Below are 19,722 nucleotides of genomic sequence, written 5' to 3'. Positions count from 1 at the left end.
TTTAAACTGTTTTCTTAGTTTCAATCGGTAAAGAAGCATAAACTTACTAACCTATTAAACCCACCAACCTGACACACAGAAATTGCAGGAAGCGTGGTCGTCCACCACAGGTAGTTGGTATCGAGTTCGAATCTCGGAGAGTTGTAGCTCTTGAAGTTAAACCAGAAAGCACCAACAACCAGTGCCGAAATTGTATAAGACAGAGCGAATAGCAGGCTGGAACAACCGATAAATCGATTAAATGTGCATAGAGTTCGTTCTGAAGTTTAGATAGCTGGTGTGATTGGAGTCCGTGGTAAATAAATCGTACCATTCTTATGCGTCAAATATTTTTTCAGAGGACCGTAAAGGGGCATTTTTAATATTACAATTAACAATTAATTTAATAAATTCAAAATAAAGTGAGAATCCTGAACTTTGAATAAATACATTTTTGTAGATACATTCCATTCCAGATGAATTGAAACTTAATTTCAAAATTTAATTTGGTTAAATGGGTTAACCCATACGTACGTAGAACATTGTACAGCTCAAATCGCTAGTTTTTATTATGCCTACTGTTAGAATACTAGTGTATTATGTTATAGTTCGAGAAACTGTTTCGTGAGCTTTATACAGGTGAACACATTTAAAAATATTTGTTTCTATTAAGCAGATTATAACAGTTTACAACTTTATTTAACAATCTATAAACACTTCTTTCTTCGGATTACGTTAGTTACCGAAATATTCCGAGCTAACACAAAAAGTAATCCAAAACAATTTTTTTTTACAAAAACTTATCCTACATTCTTTAATTAACACACGCCATTTCACCTTTCTGGGGCTGACAACACTACCACACATTTTCAATATAATAATTCGCTAAAATGGTCATTATTCATATTCATTAAATTAATTATTCATAATATGAAAATATGAGTATTTTATTTGAGCAAATATGCAACAAGTAATAAATTTAGTACGTGATAAATCAATAGAGCTACATAATATAACCTATATAAGCAAAATTAAGGTTTAAGAATATAATTGTTTCCCACCTATACAACTCTTTATTTACATACAAATCCTTAATATCGTATTCTATTAAACGTTGTGGTGAACGAGAATTTCCCTCTTATATTCCATTACTTCTGAGAACTAATTAAAAAATATATATAATTTTCTTAACAGTAGGTCCTCAATTTTTTATATTGTTTAATCAAGACTAGAATACTTTTATTATAACAGCAGTATTGGCGTTAAATAAATTAATTTGCATAATGTACATACACTATTGAAAGTGCATTTATGTACATTAAATTGTATGTTGAAATTAAAACAAACCCGTTGATCTGTTAGTTTACTTACTTTCTAGCTTGCGTCCACATAATGAAAGCATCTGCATTGCTGGATTCGTATCGATCACAGACGTAATCGTGTTGGCAAACTCTGATATCATAACGTATTCTATCACGCTATTAGTTACTCTCGCTAGTTTAATCGTGTTCAATCATGACAGCATTTTAGTTGTATTTTATATATGATTTTTAAGCCAAAGCTTCATAGCCATTATTGTTCATGTAAATTATTAAAAATTTTCTATAACAATATTTTGATCCAGGGCTTTCACATCATATTCACGTAGTTTAACCAACCATTGATGGTCAATTGGAGAAGAGAACTCGAAAACCAGTCTCATCACTGTAAATCCACCTGCAAAAAATGTTAAAATGTTGTGACAAGTATATACTTTTATTAATAACTTTACTAATAAATAAAATTATATACTGTAAAGATGTTTATGTTTCATCTTTAATGTCAGGATCAATGTAATTTGAGTCAGAGATGAAAATAGAGAGAGACCGGTCCCTTGCGTAATAGTAATGTGTTGTGACTTGATTACTTGTTCACTTGATTAATGTTTCTTTTAAAATTGGAAATTTCCCAAATGCTTTAAAACTGTCTACCATAAAACCCTTGCACAAAATAGTAAAAATGGATGACCTTGACAATTTTAGACCAATCTCTATAATTATATCAGGGTTTTCTAAAGTGTTTGAAAAAGCTACTCTTAAGTTGTGATCTTTTATTACTCAAAATAATGTTTGTTCAACAATCAGTTTGGATTTGTCAAAGGTGGGTCAAATGTCGGTGCGATGTCCACACTTTTGGAAAAGGTGGTTAATGCTCTGGATAAAGACAGATTTACTTCAGGTGTCTTTTTGATCCGGCATTTGATATGGTTTCACATGATCGTCTAATATACAAAATTGAGAGTATTGGAGCACGTGGTGCAGTAAAGAAATTGATTTGATCATATTTGAGGGAACGCTGCCAAGTAGTTGAGATGTCTTTCGTTAATGGGTTCACTCTAAGACGTCGCTATTCTTATGTGCGAACAGTGAAGAAAGGTGTCTTCCAAGGCTCAATTCTCGGACCTCTTTTGTTCATTTTATATATCAATGACATTAGGGATTGTTTTGTATATGTCCATTGTGTTTGTTTGCGGATACACGCCAATTATTTTAGACTGTCAATATCGTGAGCCCTTTGAGGTAGAAACGTTTGTGGAATGTAATATGAGTGTCCAGTGGTTTAAAGAAAGTGGGTTGACTATAAACACTGGTAAGACTAAATTACTGGATATTCTCAATGTTTGGGTTGATGATGTGGTGGTCGTTTCTGAACGCAATGTTAAGTTCTTGGCTCTGTCTGTTGACAGGAATTTGAATTTTTCCTTTCATATAAACTATGAAGAACGGAAGATGTGTTCTGAAATGTTTGTACTGTGTTGACTGGCACAATTCACAAACACTTCTATTCTTCTTACAGCATACTATGCCGTGATTTTCCCAGACTTGACTTACGACAACAAACTAATTATGATTGACTAGAAACAATCATACACACTACATCTCTTTTAAATTCATACTTATTATAATGCTATAATATTATTCAACGCCCCACCTGATTTTTTTAAGAATCAAGTTGGATTTGGAAGTTTTAAAAGGAAACTAAGGTTTTTGTACTATAAAGATTATTTTATCTTGTAAAGGACTATGTCGTGTACCATGTTAGTTAGGTTTTAGTTAAATATTATGTTTGAATGGTTATTTTGATGCAAGCCAATCCACGTATTTATGTTTTATGGCAATAACGAATATTTGATTTTGCATTTGACAATGGTATAATGTTATCTTTTAATAATAACTTTAATAGTAATATACCAGATTGTATATCAACCATTTCCAGTTTTAAACTCACAAACAAGAAGCTTTAAGAATGCAGATACATTGAATTTATTTATAACCAAACATAAGGCCATGAAGACTAAACATCTAAGACATTTAATTTTACAAACGTTCAATGGTGAACCTGTGCGACGGTAGTAATAATAATTTACTCACAAACCTAAATACCGTATTTATTTATAATTCTTCATATAGCAATATTTTCTTACGAAATTAGTCCATAACATATTATCTAAATTAAACTCCAGTTTCTCTGGGGTTAAGAATACCTATTTCTTATTTGGCCTCCTATAAAAAATTACACGTTAAAAAGTCGTTTAAAACCTCTAATTTTACATTCCGGTATTATTATGTGGATATTTTTCACTTTTGATGTACTAGATTGGCGTAAAATAAAAGTGTTATTTTGTAGTAATTTGTATGTAATTTTTATAATTCACAATCGACTGTTAATGAGAAGTGGAGACCATAACTACCATTGTTGAAACAAATATACACCACAAAATTATGTTTCCTTTGTAATATTTAGTCGTAGGCTGAGGCTGCACAACTATTTCTTATGTATGCAAATAACGGAATGAGCTCTCTTAACGGACGATTTTGCTTTCGATTTCCAGTCAACTGGGGCAACTTTGACTAGTAAGTGTAACTTTGTTCCAATAGCTACAAAGCAATATATTTGTTCATATAATCTAAATACTAAATTGTGTAAGTCCAAGTTGACTACTATATGTTTCTAGAAAAAGCCTTTTCCGTCTTTTTTTGGTGTGAAATCATACTCAATAGAATCTAATCAGCAAATAGAAAAGTGAAGCCACGCCACACATTGAGAAATTTCACCCAATTTTCAATTTTAGGTGGTAAATATGTATTACCTGGAATCGTTAAAAAATTAAATCAGTAGAGGAAGTTAACGTGACTATGAAGACCGTGTAAGAGAAAATGAAAAGACAAAGAAAAGTTTAAAAATTCAAGAAACTGAGAATAAAAGTGTGGAGGAATAAGGCATTCAAAAGCGTGAAATATGTCTTAGAACAAATTATGTGTTAATGACTTAATGCTTTTAGCAATGGTATTAATACTATTGAAGTTGCGGACACTTCACTCCAGAAGCTGAGCTGTCTGGGATAGAAATTGCTCTACAGTCACAGTTGAGGCATTAGAGTTTGACTTTCAAGTAGATGATTTTGCAATAATAGTGTATAATGGAAAACTATTTCCAGGGAAAATAAGTTCAATTGTGGATGGAGATAATTTATTTTTGTAGAGTCCAAAGTATCATGAAAAGGAAGTAACTGGATTTGACCAAAAATATTGCACTTTTTATTTTTACCTACGTTTTAAGAGATATCTAATCAATTTAATTTGATTTAAAAGTAAGTCCATAGAATTACGATAATTTACCTGATTTAACTTTAATTAGTTTTAAACCGTAATAAATAATCGTGAAATAGATCGTAAACTAATCGTACATAACTAAATTTGTACGATCAGTCAGTATAGATTATTTGCTATGGATAAAATAATTCGGTTTAGATCTCTGAATATGGCAAACTTAATAATTAAACGTTTTACATTGAACATGATTTTATTTTTCGATTGCTTGGCTGCTTTAAAAATAGTAGGAACCTTAATTAACTATAACAAGTAAAATGTTCATGATAAAAAGTGTGCTTGGTTAATACAGCATAGAGTATTATAGTAACAATGTAAAAAAAACTATTTTGTATTTTTGACTTGTTGGCTTTGATCTGCTCATAAACAAAGTTAATCTTTTGTATGTCGAAGAATGCATACCTTTGTAAACTTCAATGTAAACAAGTCTTTTAATGGGTTTAATTATCATTTTGTGGTAACGTTTATCAGTTATATTTAATCTTCAAGTGATTCGTCTTAGTAAATATGTATAAATGATTAAACCATTGTGTGTTTTTCTGGAAATTCGGAGTGTAAAACTGACTCAAAACCGAGTGTTTTCACACAGGACTACGACCAGTGGTAGTACAATGGCAGGCCTATTTAATCTGTATTATATGGCTGTTTAATTTCCTTATAAGATTTAATCAACATATTCAACCTCCAGTAAAGTGCGTTGAAATGACATTGCATCATGTTACCATTAGAAACCTTGGACCAATACATGACGACATGTATTGCAGCTTGTGTGATGTATGCATTTTTTATGTTATTTCTTTTGGTGTGTTTTTTGCGGAAATTCAACAATTCTGACAGTATTAACTCATTAGTGTGCCCACCTCCTATTGAGCTTCACACAGTCACCAACCCATATCGGTATTCTTCAGTAAGTCAGAACCCTCAAGTTTCTACCTACATGCAGCCATCAAGATCCAATCGAAGTTGCACTTCATCAAGACAGAGTTCCAATGTATATAAAGTTCAGTTGAAAAAAGTGCCTTTTGGTGGAATTGACATGAGCCAAATGGAAAGACTTGCGACACTGTAGTATAAATAGGTAAACCAACATAAAGCTTGTATAACGTGATAGACTTCTACATGTTTTTGGCCGTATTTGAAAATGCAGTTTAAATATCAGTTAAGTTAAATGGAATTTACAATTACTAGTCTCCCTATACTCCTAACCTATTCGTGATTATGTTTACAATTAACAATAATCCTGAAGATAACTCTTCAAATCCCCTACAGATATTCACTTTAGCACATGCAGTTAGACCAAGTAAGAAGTTGGTAGCTGGAGGCCCAACTGATAAAACCCATGAATCAGTTATTTTGAATGAAAGGAAAACCAATAAACTTCTCAAAAACAGTACATCTCAGCAGGTAAGAAAATCAGTCTTAATGTAAAGTAGTTTCTAAGGTATATGCCTGATGAATAGTTTGTGTAAGATTTCAGCCTAGTTAATTAACCCATTGCGGATCACTGACGAGCTGGGCTCGTCACGCAGCGGCCGGGCCTAACTGTACACAATGACGAGCTCAGGTCGCAAAAGTGGTCTGCTTTTAAGTTTCCCTCCAAATAGTTCTATTAATGCCTGATAGATCGGGCGATCGTCTTTACTTGTCAACTAAGAGTGTTTAACAACGGTCTACGTTTAGAGTTTTCAAAAGTTTTATAAATATCCTACAGATCGCAGTTGTAAGTCGAAGTTGAAAAATCATTCATATGAGTTTACTCTCTGCTTTTTAGCGCTTCTGATTGGGTGGTTTCCTCAGTTGTTATTATAATACTTTTGAGGTTAGTTACGCAACTAAAAGACGCAGAAGTACATGTTGGCGGGTTTAGTCTAGACAATGGCCCGGATGTTGTAATCGCTTCGCCTGACCCGCTTTATTTAGACTATGATTCAGACATCATCCCTGCCACCCCGGAACCTTGCTTGCGTGTTATCGTTCCTACATCACGGATACCCCAGCAGGCCCATGTTCCATCTGAACGAACACCTTCACAGCTGAATTTTCTAGTATATACAATAGCGAGCGATACTGTGGTGCACCATTGCTGTTCGTGCGGCCGCTGACCGTAAATTAATTCGTGCCCACGTGCCAAAACAATACGATCCGCAATGGGTTAATTAACTTCAATGGCCACCGCTGCAGTATAGTAAGTGGCAACCACCATAATTGAATCAGATTACCAAATTATACATTAGAAATACCTATTGAATACAGAACATTCTAATTGTAGTTATTTATAATTAATTATTGCCAGCTCTTTTAGTATCAGTGAAGGTAAACACTGGAATGGCCAATCAAAATTTCAACATCATTAACGTATTTTGCTGAATAAAACTGTAGGCTTATATGGTTTGTGTGGGTGCAAATAACTAATAATTGAAATTTGTTGTTATATCTGTGTGCTGTGTTTCTTGTTATCATGATCTTCATCTTTGGCAATGATTAATAGCTTATTTAAGCGTTCTGTGGTCAGAACAGTCTAGTACAGCACCAACAACTGTCCCGTGCAGTAGCCTTCACTGCCTCATAGATAATCATGGCGTTCATTACTCTACTGCTGCGCGTTATATTGTAACGTTAATATTACAGTCAATTAGTTTTTAAGGTTTTACTTGTTTGAGTGTGGATTAGGTAAGCAGGTAAAATATGAAATTAATAAATTTGTTATATGAACGGCCTGTCAACAATGCATCTGGGCCTACCTTGTGCCGGTGGTAAAAAAACCTGTCACTTGAGAGTCTACCAATCTGTAAGATATAGCAAATCTGGAGGGTCTGATCATGAATACTTGAGGGAGCTAAAAAATTACAAACTCACTAACCAAATCATTATACATAGTAGGAGAACAATGGATGGTACATTTTGAGTACATAATGAATTAAAAATCCCTCTTGGAACTTAAAGGAATAACAGCTTTTTTGTCTATTCCGTGACAAAAAGCTACTTTAATGTCCACTGACAACACAAAACTTGAAAATTATCCAGACATTCCTTTAAGCCATGCTGTTTATGAGTTACAAGATTGTTGTGGTTTCATGAGTCTCTGCAGTAACATTTTTGAATTTTTAGATAAAAGTTGATATTACAGCTATTGGGCAACAGTTGCTCATTTGTGGTTGAACAATTTTTGTACTTGGAATATGTTTTCAGTTTCTCAGGAAAAATCTCTTTATGTATTGAGGGAATTAAATAATGGATTTTAAAGGGAATAGAAATTTCTTCTTTGTACCTGTTAAGATGAAATCTCATTTAGGCATCATAAACAGTAGGGTTTTACATGTTCAATTCCATTAGATTTCATTTTCTACAGTTGGTATGAACTTTAATTCTAATTATAAGCCGAAATAAATATATGTATAACAACAATATAGTCAATAATGAGAAAATAGGACTTGAGTATAAATTTAAATATTGAATACAAAAATAATAAGCAATTATGAAAAGTAGCTGGCAGTGTTCTGTGTCATTTTGGTATGGTAGTGTTACAGTACTTGCATATTCTGTATTAAAGTTTCCTTACCATTATAGTAGCTTAGTTGAAATGGATTGCAATTTTAATGGGTCTTCGGTGATATCATCTCCATGTATATCGTGAATAAAGTTTGTCATTTGCTTTTGTTTTTGCTACGTTACGAGGAACATAGATATTGTTATGAGGATCTTTCGATTTTCAACACAGTTTATGGATATTTCCACAGAAAATTATAACCTGCTCTAATTCCACACTCTTAGCTACTTTATGAGAATAGGAAAGAGGGGAAAAAATCAAATCAAGCCTGTTTCTTTTTTCTTCCAGGTTAAAGAAACTTTGACAATAAAATACGAAGCTACACAAAATTCACAACTAAGATCGAGACTTCCACTCAACATGATTGTTTCAAAAATGGCGACAAGAAAACCAGCTCAAGAATCAGATCGTGAGAACGAAGATCCTTATGGAAATTTTGATGTATCACTTTGCAGGTTAGTTACTATAATATATATTCTTTAAATTGTAGTTCCTGTACAACAATACCAACCCATCATCATCTGTCAGATGGAATCCCTTTTGGTTTCTGCCAAAACTCAGATATCCGGTTGAAAACTGGGTAATGTAGATATCGACCTCTCCCTGTTTCTTTTCTGCCTACTCGTAACATAATTAATTAGTCTTCTTGACCAGTAAGCAGTAATTTAGTCTGAGAGTACGTAACTTGAACACTCTACTTCAGTAAAATATGACATCATATGAGTTTGAATGAAAAAGATATCGCTAGAGCAATGCTTTATGGACAACATCAATTATGAAACAAGATTGTATCATACTATATCATTTAACTGATTTTTATTTAACACTTTGAGTGTTGGTCCTGAAATATGTGGTTATCCATAGATTGCTGGCCATTTTAAGTGTGTTTTGAAAAATCGTAACTTAGAAACCAGTTAAGTTATAAAACAAACACTTAAATTGTTGGAATCCCTGCCTTCTTCTTTATTTTAATGTAGAAATTATTATTTATTTTCGTTATTGTTATAAGTATATAAAAAGTTTGATATCCCTTTGTGAAAAAAAAATCAAAATTCATCATCAAAGGTGTTTATATAAATGAAGTAAACGATTCCATTTTAAAACAGTTTTTTGTGTTTATTCACACACAAAACAGTATAGTGGTACAATAAGTACAAAATACATAAATGTTTGACACTTTATCAATTTCTTTTCATTCATATTAATTGAGGTTCAAGGATTAGGCCTACCTTGAACCGGCTCATCTTATTCACTTCCAGTACTTTCAGTGTCAGTAACATAATAAATAACAAATATTAAAAACAATAAGTAGATATTATGCAATTTCTTATTAGTAAAATGATGAAATAGTTTTATTTTTACTACCTAAATAAGAACATAACCATGAAATGGAAACAAATTTTCAAACTACTAGTTCAAGTATTTTATTACCTGAAGTGTCACTTGATTCTTCATTCACGAGGTCAGGATCATCTTGTAGTTCATCAAAAAAACTGTCAAAATCAATAAAACTATTCTAATTTTCATCGTTCAAGCCAGGTAAATTCATAACGACGACAGCCTCGAGTTGCAAGGGCAAAAATAAACAGAATGTAAGCCGACAGCTGTTGCTTTTCAAATGGGCTGATGTGATATAGCGCATGCGTTGTAGTGGAAAATTGTATTACTAACTACATAATATATTGTTGTTGTCATCTGTTGATGTCACAGAGTAAGTGGAGCTTGCAATATTAGTAATTACATAATCAGCTAAAATTAATAACATTGAGTTCGTTACGCAATCCGCATTATTCAGGAGTTTTGGCATTCTGTAAAATTACAGGATTTGCACTCAGTGTTAAAACATCAACAGCAACAAATGTTTTAAAGTCTATTTTTAAAGCTCAAATGTAATTATATTTATCGTCTATTAACGGTAATGGAGGTCTGATGCAAAATACTTCAGCTTTAAGGGCCTATTACACCTCTTATAAGAGCGAAATAAAGCCCTAGCAGTGTATAGTTTTAAAACACAATACGAAACTCAAAATATAACTGACCAGGACTTCCTGGGAAAACTTACTATTTACTTTTCCAAAGTTGACAAAATTATCTTTAGCTAACACAGAATAAGTAAAGTGTTCTGTAGATTTGTTTTTATCAGAATGTATGGACTGTATGTAGATGAATATCCACTTTGTAAAAATGTTTTGTCAAATATCCATAACCTGTGGTGAGGCTCAAGAGGAAAACCTTCTGCTCGTGGAGAAAAGACCAGATGCCACTCTGTGGAAATGTGAATGAAGAGCAAGCTTACTCATCATGAAACATGACAAAGTTCTCAATCTTGTCATGTATTCAGTGAACCCATCCAATTACAAAATAGGTCTAAAAGTCACGTACCTGGAAATTTCACAGAATAGTGAGGTCTGTTCTATGCTCAAGTTTGACCAAGAATCAGACCTTTCAGTTCCCACAATACCCTCACGGCCTAGAAGCCAACAAAAAGTAACATTGTTAACTCTGCTAAGATGAAATGACCGGATTACAAACCCAAAATAAGTATGGAGCTGTACACAGAGGATATCTGGCTTATTAGTAGAATTGCTCATTATGTTGTCTTTATACTGCTCTTCTTAGTCCATTGTTGCAGTGACCTCTTTTTGGAAGTATATACATAGCAAAGAACATTAGGAAAAACCAGTTTCCTACAGTATATTACTTCATCAGGCCTCGATCAACCATCCATGTCACTTTTTGTTTTGGAGTCATCAGTAAGTCTTAATATCCGCTGGTTGGTGCAAGGGATTTACTACTCTTGGAGCAATCCTCCCTGGGAGAGATCAGTATCCTGATGGGTTTTTGAAGAGTTTTTTGCGATCAGAGATCATATGCAAGACATAATTCTTTCCATAGTTCCATAACTACGGTTATGCAATTCAATGGTACGGTTGATTGCATAATTCCTCGATCACTGTACCAATTTCACTGCTCGATATAATAGGCACTCCTGGCAGTAGTTTAGATCACGATATCCAAGGGGGACAATGTATAGTCAAGCGATTGTTACAATATTAGACGATCTCTTATTTTCAGTTGTTAACTTCAAAATACAACTTCTTAAGTCCTTTTTCTGCACAAGTCTGAGCTATTTTATTTATTTGTTATTAAGTGAATGTGTTTTTCTGCTTATGCAAAAGTAGTTCTGGGTTGGACAAGCAAATTCAAATTTATGACAATACTAACAACTTCTTGACTATAAATTACTGTAATTCTGGTATAATTTTATTTGCAACAATTTCAAATATGATTTGAATAACTTGATATTGTTCATTTTATCCAGGAAAATCAAATTGGCACCACCTTCATGGAGAAATAAATCAAATCAGACAAAACGGATGAAACCTAGTGGCTTCACAAAAATTGTTGACAACATGAAGGAGAAATGTTCTCAATTGTAAGTATGTTATGTTTATTGCATTTTATCTTTGTGCTGTATGTGTGCATGTAAATTACAAATTTTTTATTCCTAGCTAATGGAAGGTATATTAAAACTCACCAAAGTCCAAAATTGGTTTAAAAAAAACCGTTAGATTATAAGACCTTTTTATATGTTTATTGTAAGATTTTGAATATAGTTAATGTAATTCATACTCCATTCACATTCCACTTTGAGCTTCAAAACAACCGAAGTTATTCCATCTGAAGCTGTCATAGGTTTGACGTCTAAAATCTGAGATTACACCTATCTGAAGAGATAAAAAAGATTGAAATATTCAGTGTTTGATGTTTCTACTTCCTTCAGTCTACGATTGCAGAGTTTGTCTTTGATATCGAAACAACGAAGTTATTCTATCTTAAGCTGTCGTAGGGTTGATATCTAAAATCTGAGGTCTGCACTTACCTGAAGATATCTAAAATGTTGAAACGGTCAGTGTTCAATCTTTCGTACTGGCTGCAGAGTACGATTGCAGAGCTTGCAGATAGACAGCAATATCGAATTCTACTTCTAAAAGATTAGGCTTCACACAGATGATTGGTGTAACCTCTTCTCTTGTCATTCATTGTGACAAAGTGGACATAGGTAAACAGAGGGATGGACAAGAAATAAACTGTGTTGCATGATGGTTAAACCATTACGTTAACCCATACCGTGCATCAAATGCACTGGTTCTTCACTTAAGCAGTCCTCGATTGTTGATACAGGCACACAAGTACAATTTAGAACGTCTGGTCATTGATGACGGATTCGAGCCATCATCAATTGGTTTGAACCATTATTCTTTTGAGGCTGTTGGATGGATTGAATTCCAGGATCAAGAATAAATCCGTAACAAAACTATTACTACTTTCATTATTTGTTCCAGAAAGTACTTGCTGTTTCGATCTTTTGAATCTGTTCAGCCAGGTGTAGACCTCAGATTTCAGAGGTCTAACCTATGACTGCTTCAGACAACACAACTTTGGTTGTTTCCAAGCTCAAAGCGGAATGTGAATGGAGTATGAATTAAATCAGCTACGTTGATTAACCTTCCAAACTAAAAGCTTTGGACTATGTCCAACCTATATTGCCTTAATGTTTTATTAATTTTAGCTACATTGTTAATATGTCTTATCCCTCTCTCCCTACACCTCTCTGTTTCATTTCTGCCAAATTTTTGTGTAAATTGAAGATATTGACTTATTTAATAGTTTTAGATCTTGTATCTGGTTTTCAACTTTCCTGTCTATGCCAGAGGCATTTTAGTGTGTGATTAATCTTCATAATCGGTTGTAACTCATGTAGGATTTGAACTCAATGTTTTTGTTTCAAATATTCATATACCACTCTCCAGACCACACTATAAATCCTATACAAACCATAACGATGGTCTGCTTTACTCTGTATGAATGTGACAATAACTTCCGGTGAGATTGTTTGTGACTGATGAAATACGACATCAGTTAGTCTGAAACTGTCGTCTTTGTTTTAAGTAGTTGATTCTTAAGGTGTTTTTTTTCCCAATTTCATTAACAAATTATAATATAACTATAAAATTTTATATTTAGTATCAGATTTTAATATGCAACATTACTTTCAGCAATGTACATAAGCAGCAAGACACGAGGATTCTCTCCAAAGACAATGTAAAGTCCGATTTAAATCATTTGCTTGCTGACGTCACGAGAAGTGCCCAAGATGAGATGACAGCATCTGTGTTGGAGTACAACTACAACAAGTTATATGGGAAACGGCAGGGACAGCAAACCCTGGTGAAGTGTAGGGATGAGGATCCACTTCCAGATGATTTTGAGTGCAGGAATTCGGAGAGTCAACAAGAGGGATTGTCTGTTCATCAAAGCCATTCAGCAACACCAGAGGATTTTCAGTTCGACCTCCAGTGCTCCTCGAGGCCAGACGAACCAACGGAGTTTGTGTGGAATCCGGTCATAGTGACGAACTCTCAGTCCGAGAGACTTTTCACCCTAGCACAAGAGAGAACGAGGGATGATCATCTTCCGCAATACGAATACCTGAGAGAAACAAGCTGGAGGCCTCCGAGTCATGATGATCATTACTACCCAACCAATCACCCTCCTTCTCTTGACAGCCCCTACTCGCCGGGAAACTGTGAAACTTCCTCTACATCATCTGGCCAAACTGTTGCAGAAGTAAGTAGTGTGAGGACAAGTTACTTCAATTTTATTTGTAGTCTATAAATTTTTGGTCACTATGAGAAATTTGGGATTATGGTTTGGAAATATATGGAAATATATATATATATATATATATATATATATATATATATATATATATATACAAGAAGATAATGTGGGCTATACGTAGCCCGCACTTTGTCTTCCCAACCAGACGAGAGGTTATCTGTAGGCTGCTTTTGTTTTAATGTTTATGAGTCATGAAACGTCATAATATTATTATGCTACATGCTAACATATGTCCTACAAATTGTTCTACAAATATTTAAAGCGTTTGTATTAATAATAAAAGTCATTCACGTCTTTCTCATTGCGTAACAGTTGTCGCATACTGTGTTGTAAAATAGGTGATTTTGTTGTGTATTTTTATCCTTAATTTGCAACCAATGACCATCAAATTTTGTACTCTTAAAAAATAGAGTAAGAAACTTAAAAATGTTTCCAGGGAGTAAAATTGATTTTGTGCTTATAGTGAAGTAACTGTTTCTTCAAACGTTTGTATTTTCTTATTTTTAGTTTGGTCTTCTTCAGTACACCCTTCAGAAAAAACTAGTCGCTTCAAAAATATGTGACAAAAGAATAACAAAAATGTTTTTCATCCTAAAAGGGTTAATATTCTTAACAGAGTTTTACACAAAAATTCTAGGATAATAGGAAGCTAAAATTGTCTGTTTTCTGAAAAAATGTAGTATTTAATAAAACAATGTGAGATTTAGAAGTGTTTATAGCAAAATATCGACTTTTTAAATTTAGGCTATTGAGTTTGACTGTGTGTATGTTATTGGAAACATCTTTTACTATATAACAGCTCCGAGTAAATTAAAAGATTCATTTAAATATCTTGTTGTATGTACTTAAACACTTGTTTATTCATCACAAAAACAGAAAACATAGTCACATCAAAAACCACACCATAGTGATCACAAAAAGTTTTGACTGACAATTAAGTATGAATACTTGCTAAACTAATCGACAAATTTGTTATTCTTGAATTTAAAAAGCCCGAACAGTTAGGAATCAAAAGAAATCCCAACGTAAACTCTCCGAAAAACATTTAACTAAAAATATACAATGGCTTATTTTTCCTTATTTTGGGACTGTTTCTTTCTCAATTATTTTATTGTTTTGTTAATGAACTTAACAATTAATTGTGATGGATGTTTTAGAACCACTAATGGTTTGGGTTAACAACATATGCATGTGTTTGCTACAGGAAAGAATGCAGTTCATCTACTATGCTGCACGAGGCCGAGCTTCACAGTCGGGCAGACATTGCACTGGAATCGGGCAAGACTCTTCCAGCGCAAGATTTCTGTGGCCTAATGCCAACTCATCCTTCCTCAAGTTCCTTGAAGAATGAATGCCCAGACTACGAAACTGTGTACTCTTATATTGTTCACGTTTATATAATCGATTTTTACGTAATTGAAATAAAATACACGTAGTCTGTTTTCGTGCCAAACTGAAACTGCTTTCAGGTATGTTTATCCTTATGTACAATTCAACGGTGGTGAAAATTTAATTTAATGTATTGAATTCCACTTAAATCACAGTAATTTATGTTTTAAATTATTCTGTAAAACTCCAGAGATGTTAAGATTTTAAGTACTTTTTTTTAAGAAGGTTGTAAATTTACTGTACGGTCTCGTTTATTTAAGATTTATTGGAGTTGAATTTGAAAAAAAACTCAGTTAATACAGAAAATAAAGGAATGTTTAAACTTGTAAGTACAAAAATTGAAAGTATTATCGAAATGATGTTTGATACGTTCAATGACCATACGTAAAAGCTTATTTCCTCTTTTACGTTTTCCTGTTTTCTGGCATCTTGTGCCAAATTCTCCGTTTTGAGTGAGTCCGCACATGAGAAACAACAGTATGCTTAGGTTTATTATTTTACTCCACACTGAACCAATGTAGTTTGAATGCTGAACATGTTAAGCCTTTCAGTTCCACTGCTATTTCCCCAAATTATATGTATAAATTGCCAGCCCATTCCTCGCAGATGCAAAGCGTTCCTGCAAGCGTCTGGAAAAAAATTTTGTAAAAAATCAATTAACTTTTTTATTTGTTTGTAATGAAAAGTTGTAATTGTGATACATGCAATAGTTATTCTCTATTTTTATTCATATAAAAAAACTGTTATACAAAAAATGAAAAGCTATTTCTTTTAAAATGTTTACGATGACATGCGATCTTTCACAGCTGTCTGTCATCATGTGCCCAAGCGGGTACACACTAGCTTTTGTAAAGCACATTATGCGCCCCATGGGGGACACATTGCTATGCATTTCCTTATTGCGTTTTTGTTTGCCTGTCTTTGTGGTTTGTTAAATGTGATCCCGCGCTTAAATAAATATCTTAAATAATATATCATGTACCCTGTCAAATATTCGATTGCTTAATTTTTAAGGTACCCTTTGGGATACACGGAGAAACATTGAAAAAACATATTGAAATAAATTTTTTTGTGGAAAATTGCGAGTATACGTACTTTACTTAAACTTAGACGAACAAGAAAAAAGATTATGGTTTTTTCGCCATTATATTGAAAAATTTGATGGCAAATAAAAAAGTACGGAAATAAGATGTTGTCGTGAACGTGTTAAATTTGTTAGGAGTAAATTTTTGTATATGCAATGTTTTAGACATATTTTCCAGTTACATTATGTGAAAGAGCACATAAAATTAAATAAAAATACATTATTGTCTTGTAACATGGTATCACAGTTCAAAATAAATACCACCAAAAGCCATTTTGAGACAGTTAAAAAAAGCAACAACAATGAATCATTTGATTTTTGTGGAATGCCGTAAACTAAATAATTAGTTAAAACAAAAATGTAATACATGAAATAATACGGATCATATACTATGTAGATGCCGGCAATTTATTCATATTTAACATCATCTACTATGTAAATGCTGCGGCGTCCGTCAACACAATCCCTTTTAATATGCTTGTGGCGAGGCTTGGTCTCCGGTAAAATTGTTTGAAAAAACCGATCTGAATATGGGCCTGTGTTGCGGCACTGAAAGGATTAATGTACTTGTATTCACCATAAATGACATGTTATGTACAGCAGTGAATAAAACCATGACATTCTGAAACCTATTAACACTCAAAAATTGGCTGACATAACCAACATTAACATTTATCTGGACCTATATGAAGGTTGGGAATTCAATGTTATCATCCTTGCATTAAACAGTCTTGAAAATGAGGATTTCAATTTTGGGTTTAATATTAAAGGATTTTTCAAAATATTAAAAGTATATTATGTTTGAACTTAACCAAATTAATTCACTGTTAAAAGAAAACGATTTGTTATAACAGTTTTCAGGTTCAGTTATAAATTGTATTGTTACTACTGATATAGCTCCCATGAAAGTTTATTCAGAAATAATACTCTAAAATTTAGAAATTAATTTTGAAGCTGGCAGCTAAAAATCCTGTAGTGGCGGGCTATTTTTTCCCCATTACCAAGCACTTATTCTAAATTATCTCCACACTTTAAATAATGTGTTTTATAATGATGTTATATGTTGTTTTATTCAGTAATATTTATAGAATGAAATAACATACTAATAAATACAACTCATTGATTTACATATTTTTTACATTAGGTGAAACTTGAAATTAAAAACTGAAATTTACATAGTTTAGAGTGGACTATGCAAAGCAAACGAACATATAGTTGAAAACTGATAATTCCAAAATAGCTAAAAAAATTTTTAAGGTTTAGAAGGAATAATAAGACTAAAAAAATTTTATGTTGATAAGCAATTCTTGTCATTTCAGTGGTACCTAAATATCGTTGCTAAACTTGATTTTAAATGTTATAGTAAATTAATCATTTTACAACGTCATGACATTCAATTTTAAACAACTGCCACTACAGCGATGGTCCGTCTCGTTCAAAAATTAAAGACTGCCAACTACAGGATTAAATCTAATTAAGAGAACAAACTTTTCTCTTCATTCACGAACCTCTTGACTTTCTGGTGTTTTCATAAGTGTAATTATAAGATTTATATTAATTAAATCACATTTTATTGATTATGTAATTTATTGATCTCGTTAATTTTTTTAAAGTGATTAACTCTTCTTTATTGTTTTACCAATCCAAACTATATTTTTTTTAACTCAGGTGATAGGTTTTAAACAATTAAATCGTTACCGTACTTGGTTTGTTTGTGCAATAGGAACATGTTCAACATCACTTGTTTTTTGTAGCACATCTATAATATTTATCTGGCTGTTTTGTTATTGTTGTATATCAGATTATTTTGTTAGTAGTTTTCCGATTTTGAGGTCAGTAGCAAAAAAAATGTGTTGATTGCATCAACCTATGTATAGTTTTTACCGTTTTTAGCTGTTGTTGATGAATATTTATTAAAAGTGAGTATTATGTAATTTTAAAAATACATATGAACTTTCTGTATCCCTGGTTTCAGGCGTTAGGAACCACGGTTTGGAATTAAACTTTTTACTGAAATGTTTTTATATTAAGAATAACTTTGCTTTAACTAATGCAAAGCAGTTTAAGCCATAAAATAACATATTTCAGCGGAGGAATTTGTTGACAATCTTTAGCTTAGCAAAAGGCAGTGGCATATCCCGAAGGGAATATAGGTTATGCTCTTCCTTAAATTTTGTGATGTATTTTTTCCTTATTTCATACTTGCCACAAACACCAGTGTTTTATTTGCCCGTAAAGAAAGTCCAAAAAATAGGACTTGGTGATGCCACTCATCTAAGACCAGTTGTGTTTAATTATATGTAAACTACATACCTCATTTTAAACGCTAACTTTTAATTAATGTACAAAGACGTTTATAATTTAACTATATTAAAAGCTTTATTAGATTAGGTATTACTGTTAAGTTAGTTTAGGTTCTAATATATTTAACGTTATTATGTACATAATGTTAAGACTGTAATATGAATGTTAATTTAATTTGTTAACTGTTTAAGTTATTTTATTGTAAAGCCGTGACGCTGCTGCATAACTTACTTCATGTCATAATTTAATTTGATAAATATTTATTAAAAACTTATGTTACAAAAACGGGTGAGATTTGCTGACTTAGTGTTGTGTAAAATAATATTATGAGTAGAAACAAACATTTATTGCAGTACTAATGGTCCACAAATTAGTCATTTTGATTCTTATAACCCTTTCCCATCCTTTGTCGTCAAAGATATGTCGATATCACAAAATCACCGCTAGTTATCATTTGTTGGAGGCGTTCCAAGAGGATTATTGTTATCTGTACTGTTGTGATATAAAAGTACGTACAATTTTACGTCACGTGTTAGTGTTTTATTTTTAATTTGAAAAACCAATGTTGTTAAGCTAAGCCTTGTTTTATGATGTAAAATGATTTTTGAAAGTCAGTGAAAGTTTGGTAGATTTAGGTGGTGATTGATCATTTATTATTTTTTTTAACACATTTGCAACAGTTGAAATTATTGAACTTTTTAAAATTATGCAATTTCTACCACAAATGAAAAATGGACTTGTGTGTGAACTTATTTTCAACGTCTAAAATGCAGTCAGATAATATTGACAGTGTATTAGAAAACCATTGTTGCGTAACCCACTGGTGGGGCACAACGCGCATTTCTGATAGACCCATGCCGTCTAGAAAGTGTTAAATACATGTAAAAGAAAATAGAATTAACAAAATTATTTTTAATTTTTAATACAATATGGAAAAATAACTCTGTTTTTTTAATACAACTTGAACTTTTTGTACATATTTTGTTTTTTGCTGTTAAAAAGTGTAAATAGTGTAAATACAATTACTGTAATAGCATACGCAGTTGCAACTGTAACAACCAGAACTAACAATGGATTGGAAAGGG

General features: G+C 32.5%; 1 protein-coding gene across 1 annotated transcript; it reads left to right on the top strand.

The window, feature by feature from the left end:
• Window positions 1-5,011: 5,011 nt before the first annotated feature.
• On the top strand, window positions 5,012-19,356 carry LOC124366966. Its single transcript, XM_046823601.1, has 5 exons — window positions 5,012-6,032; window positions 8,464-8,630; window positions 11,498-11,611; window positions 13,236-13,806; window positions 15,065-19,356. Exons 1-5 carry the CDS (start codon window positions 5,847-5,849, stop codon window positions 15,209-15,211), a joined length of 1,185 nt encoding a protein of 394 aa, XP_046679557.1. The 5' UTR covers window positions 5,012-5,846; the 3' UTR covers window positions 15,212-19,356.
• The last annotated feature ends 366 nt before the right edge of the window (window positions 19,357-19,722 follow it).

The sequence above is a fragment of the Homalodisca vitripennis genome, chromosome 7, assembly GCF_021130785.1.
Source record: "Homalodisca vitripennis isolate AUS2020 chromosome 7, UT_GWSS_2.1, whole genome shotgun sequence".
Taxonomy (NCBI): Eukaryota; Metazoa; Arthropoda; class Insecta; order Hemiptera; family Cicadellidae; genus Homalodisca; species Homalodisca vitripennis.
Note: the sequence above shows the minus strand (reverse complement) of the source record. Positions and strands in the feature narration are given on the sequence as shown.

Bases quoted from the DNA above. Each gene is read 5' to 3' on its own strand.
- LOC124366966 (XM_046823601.1), top strand. From the start codon at position 5,847: ATGTTTACAATTAACAATAATCCTGAAGATAACTCTTCAAATCCCCTA. The intron at 8,631-11,497 runs GTTAGTTACTAT...CATTTTATCCAG, and splicing joins TTTGATGTATCACTTTGCAG to GAAAATCAAATTGGCACCAC. The intron at 13,807-15,064 runs GTAAGTAGTGTG...TGTTTGCTACAG, and splicing joins CTGGCCAAACTGTTGCAGAA to GAAAGAATGCAGTTCATCTA.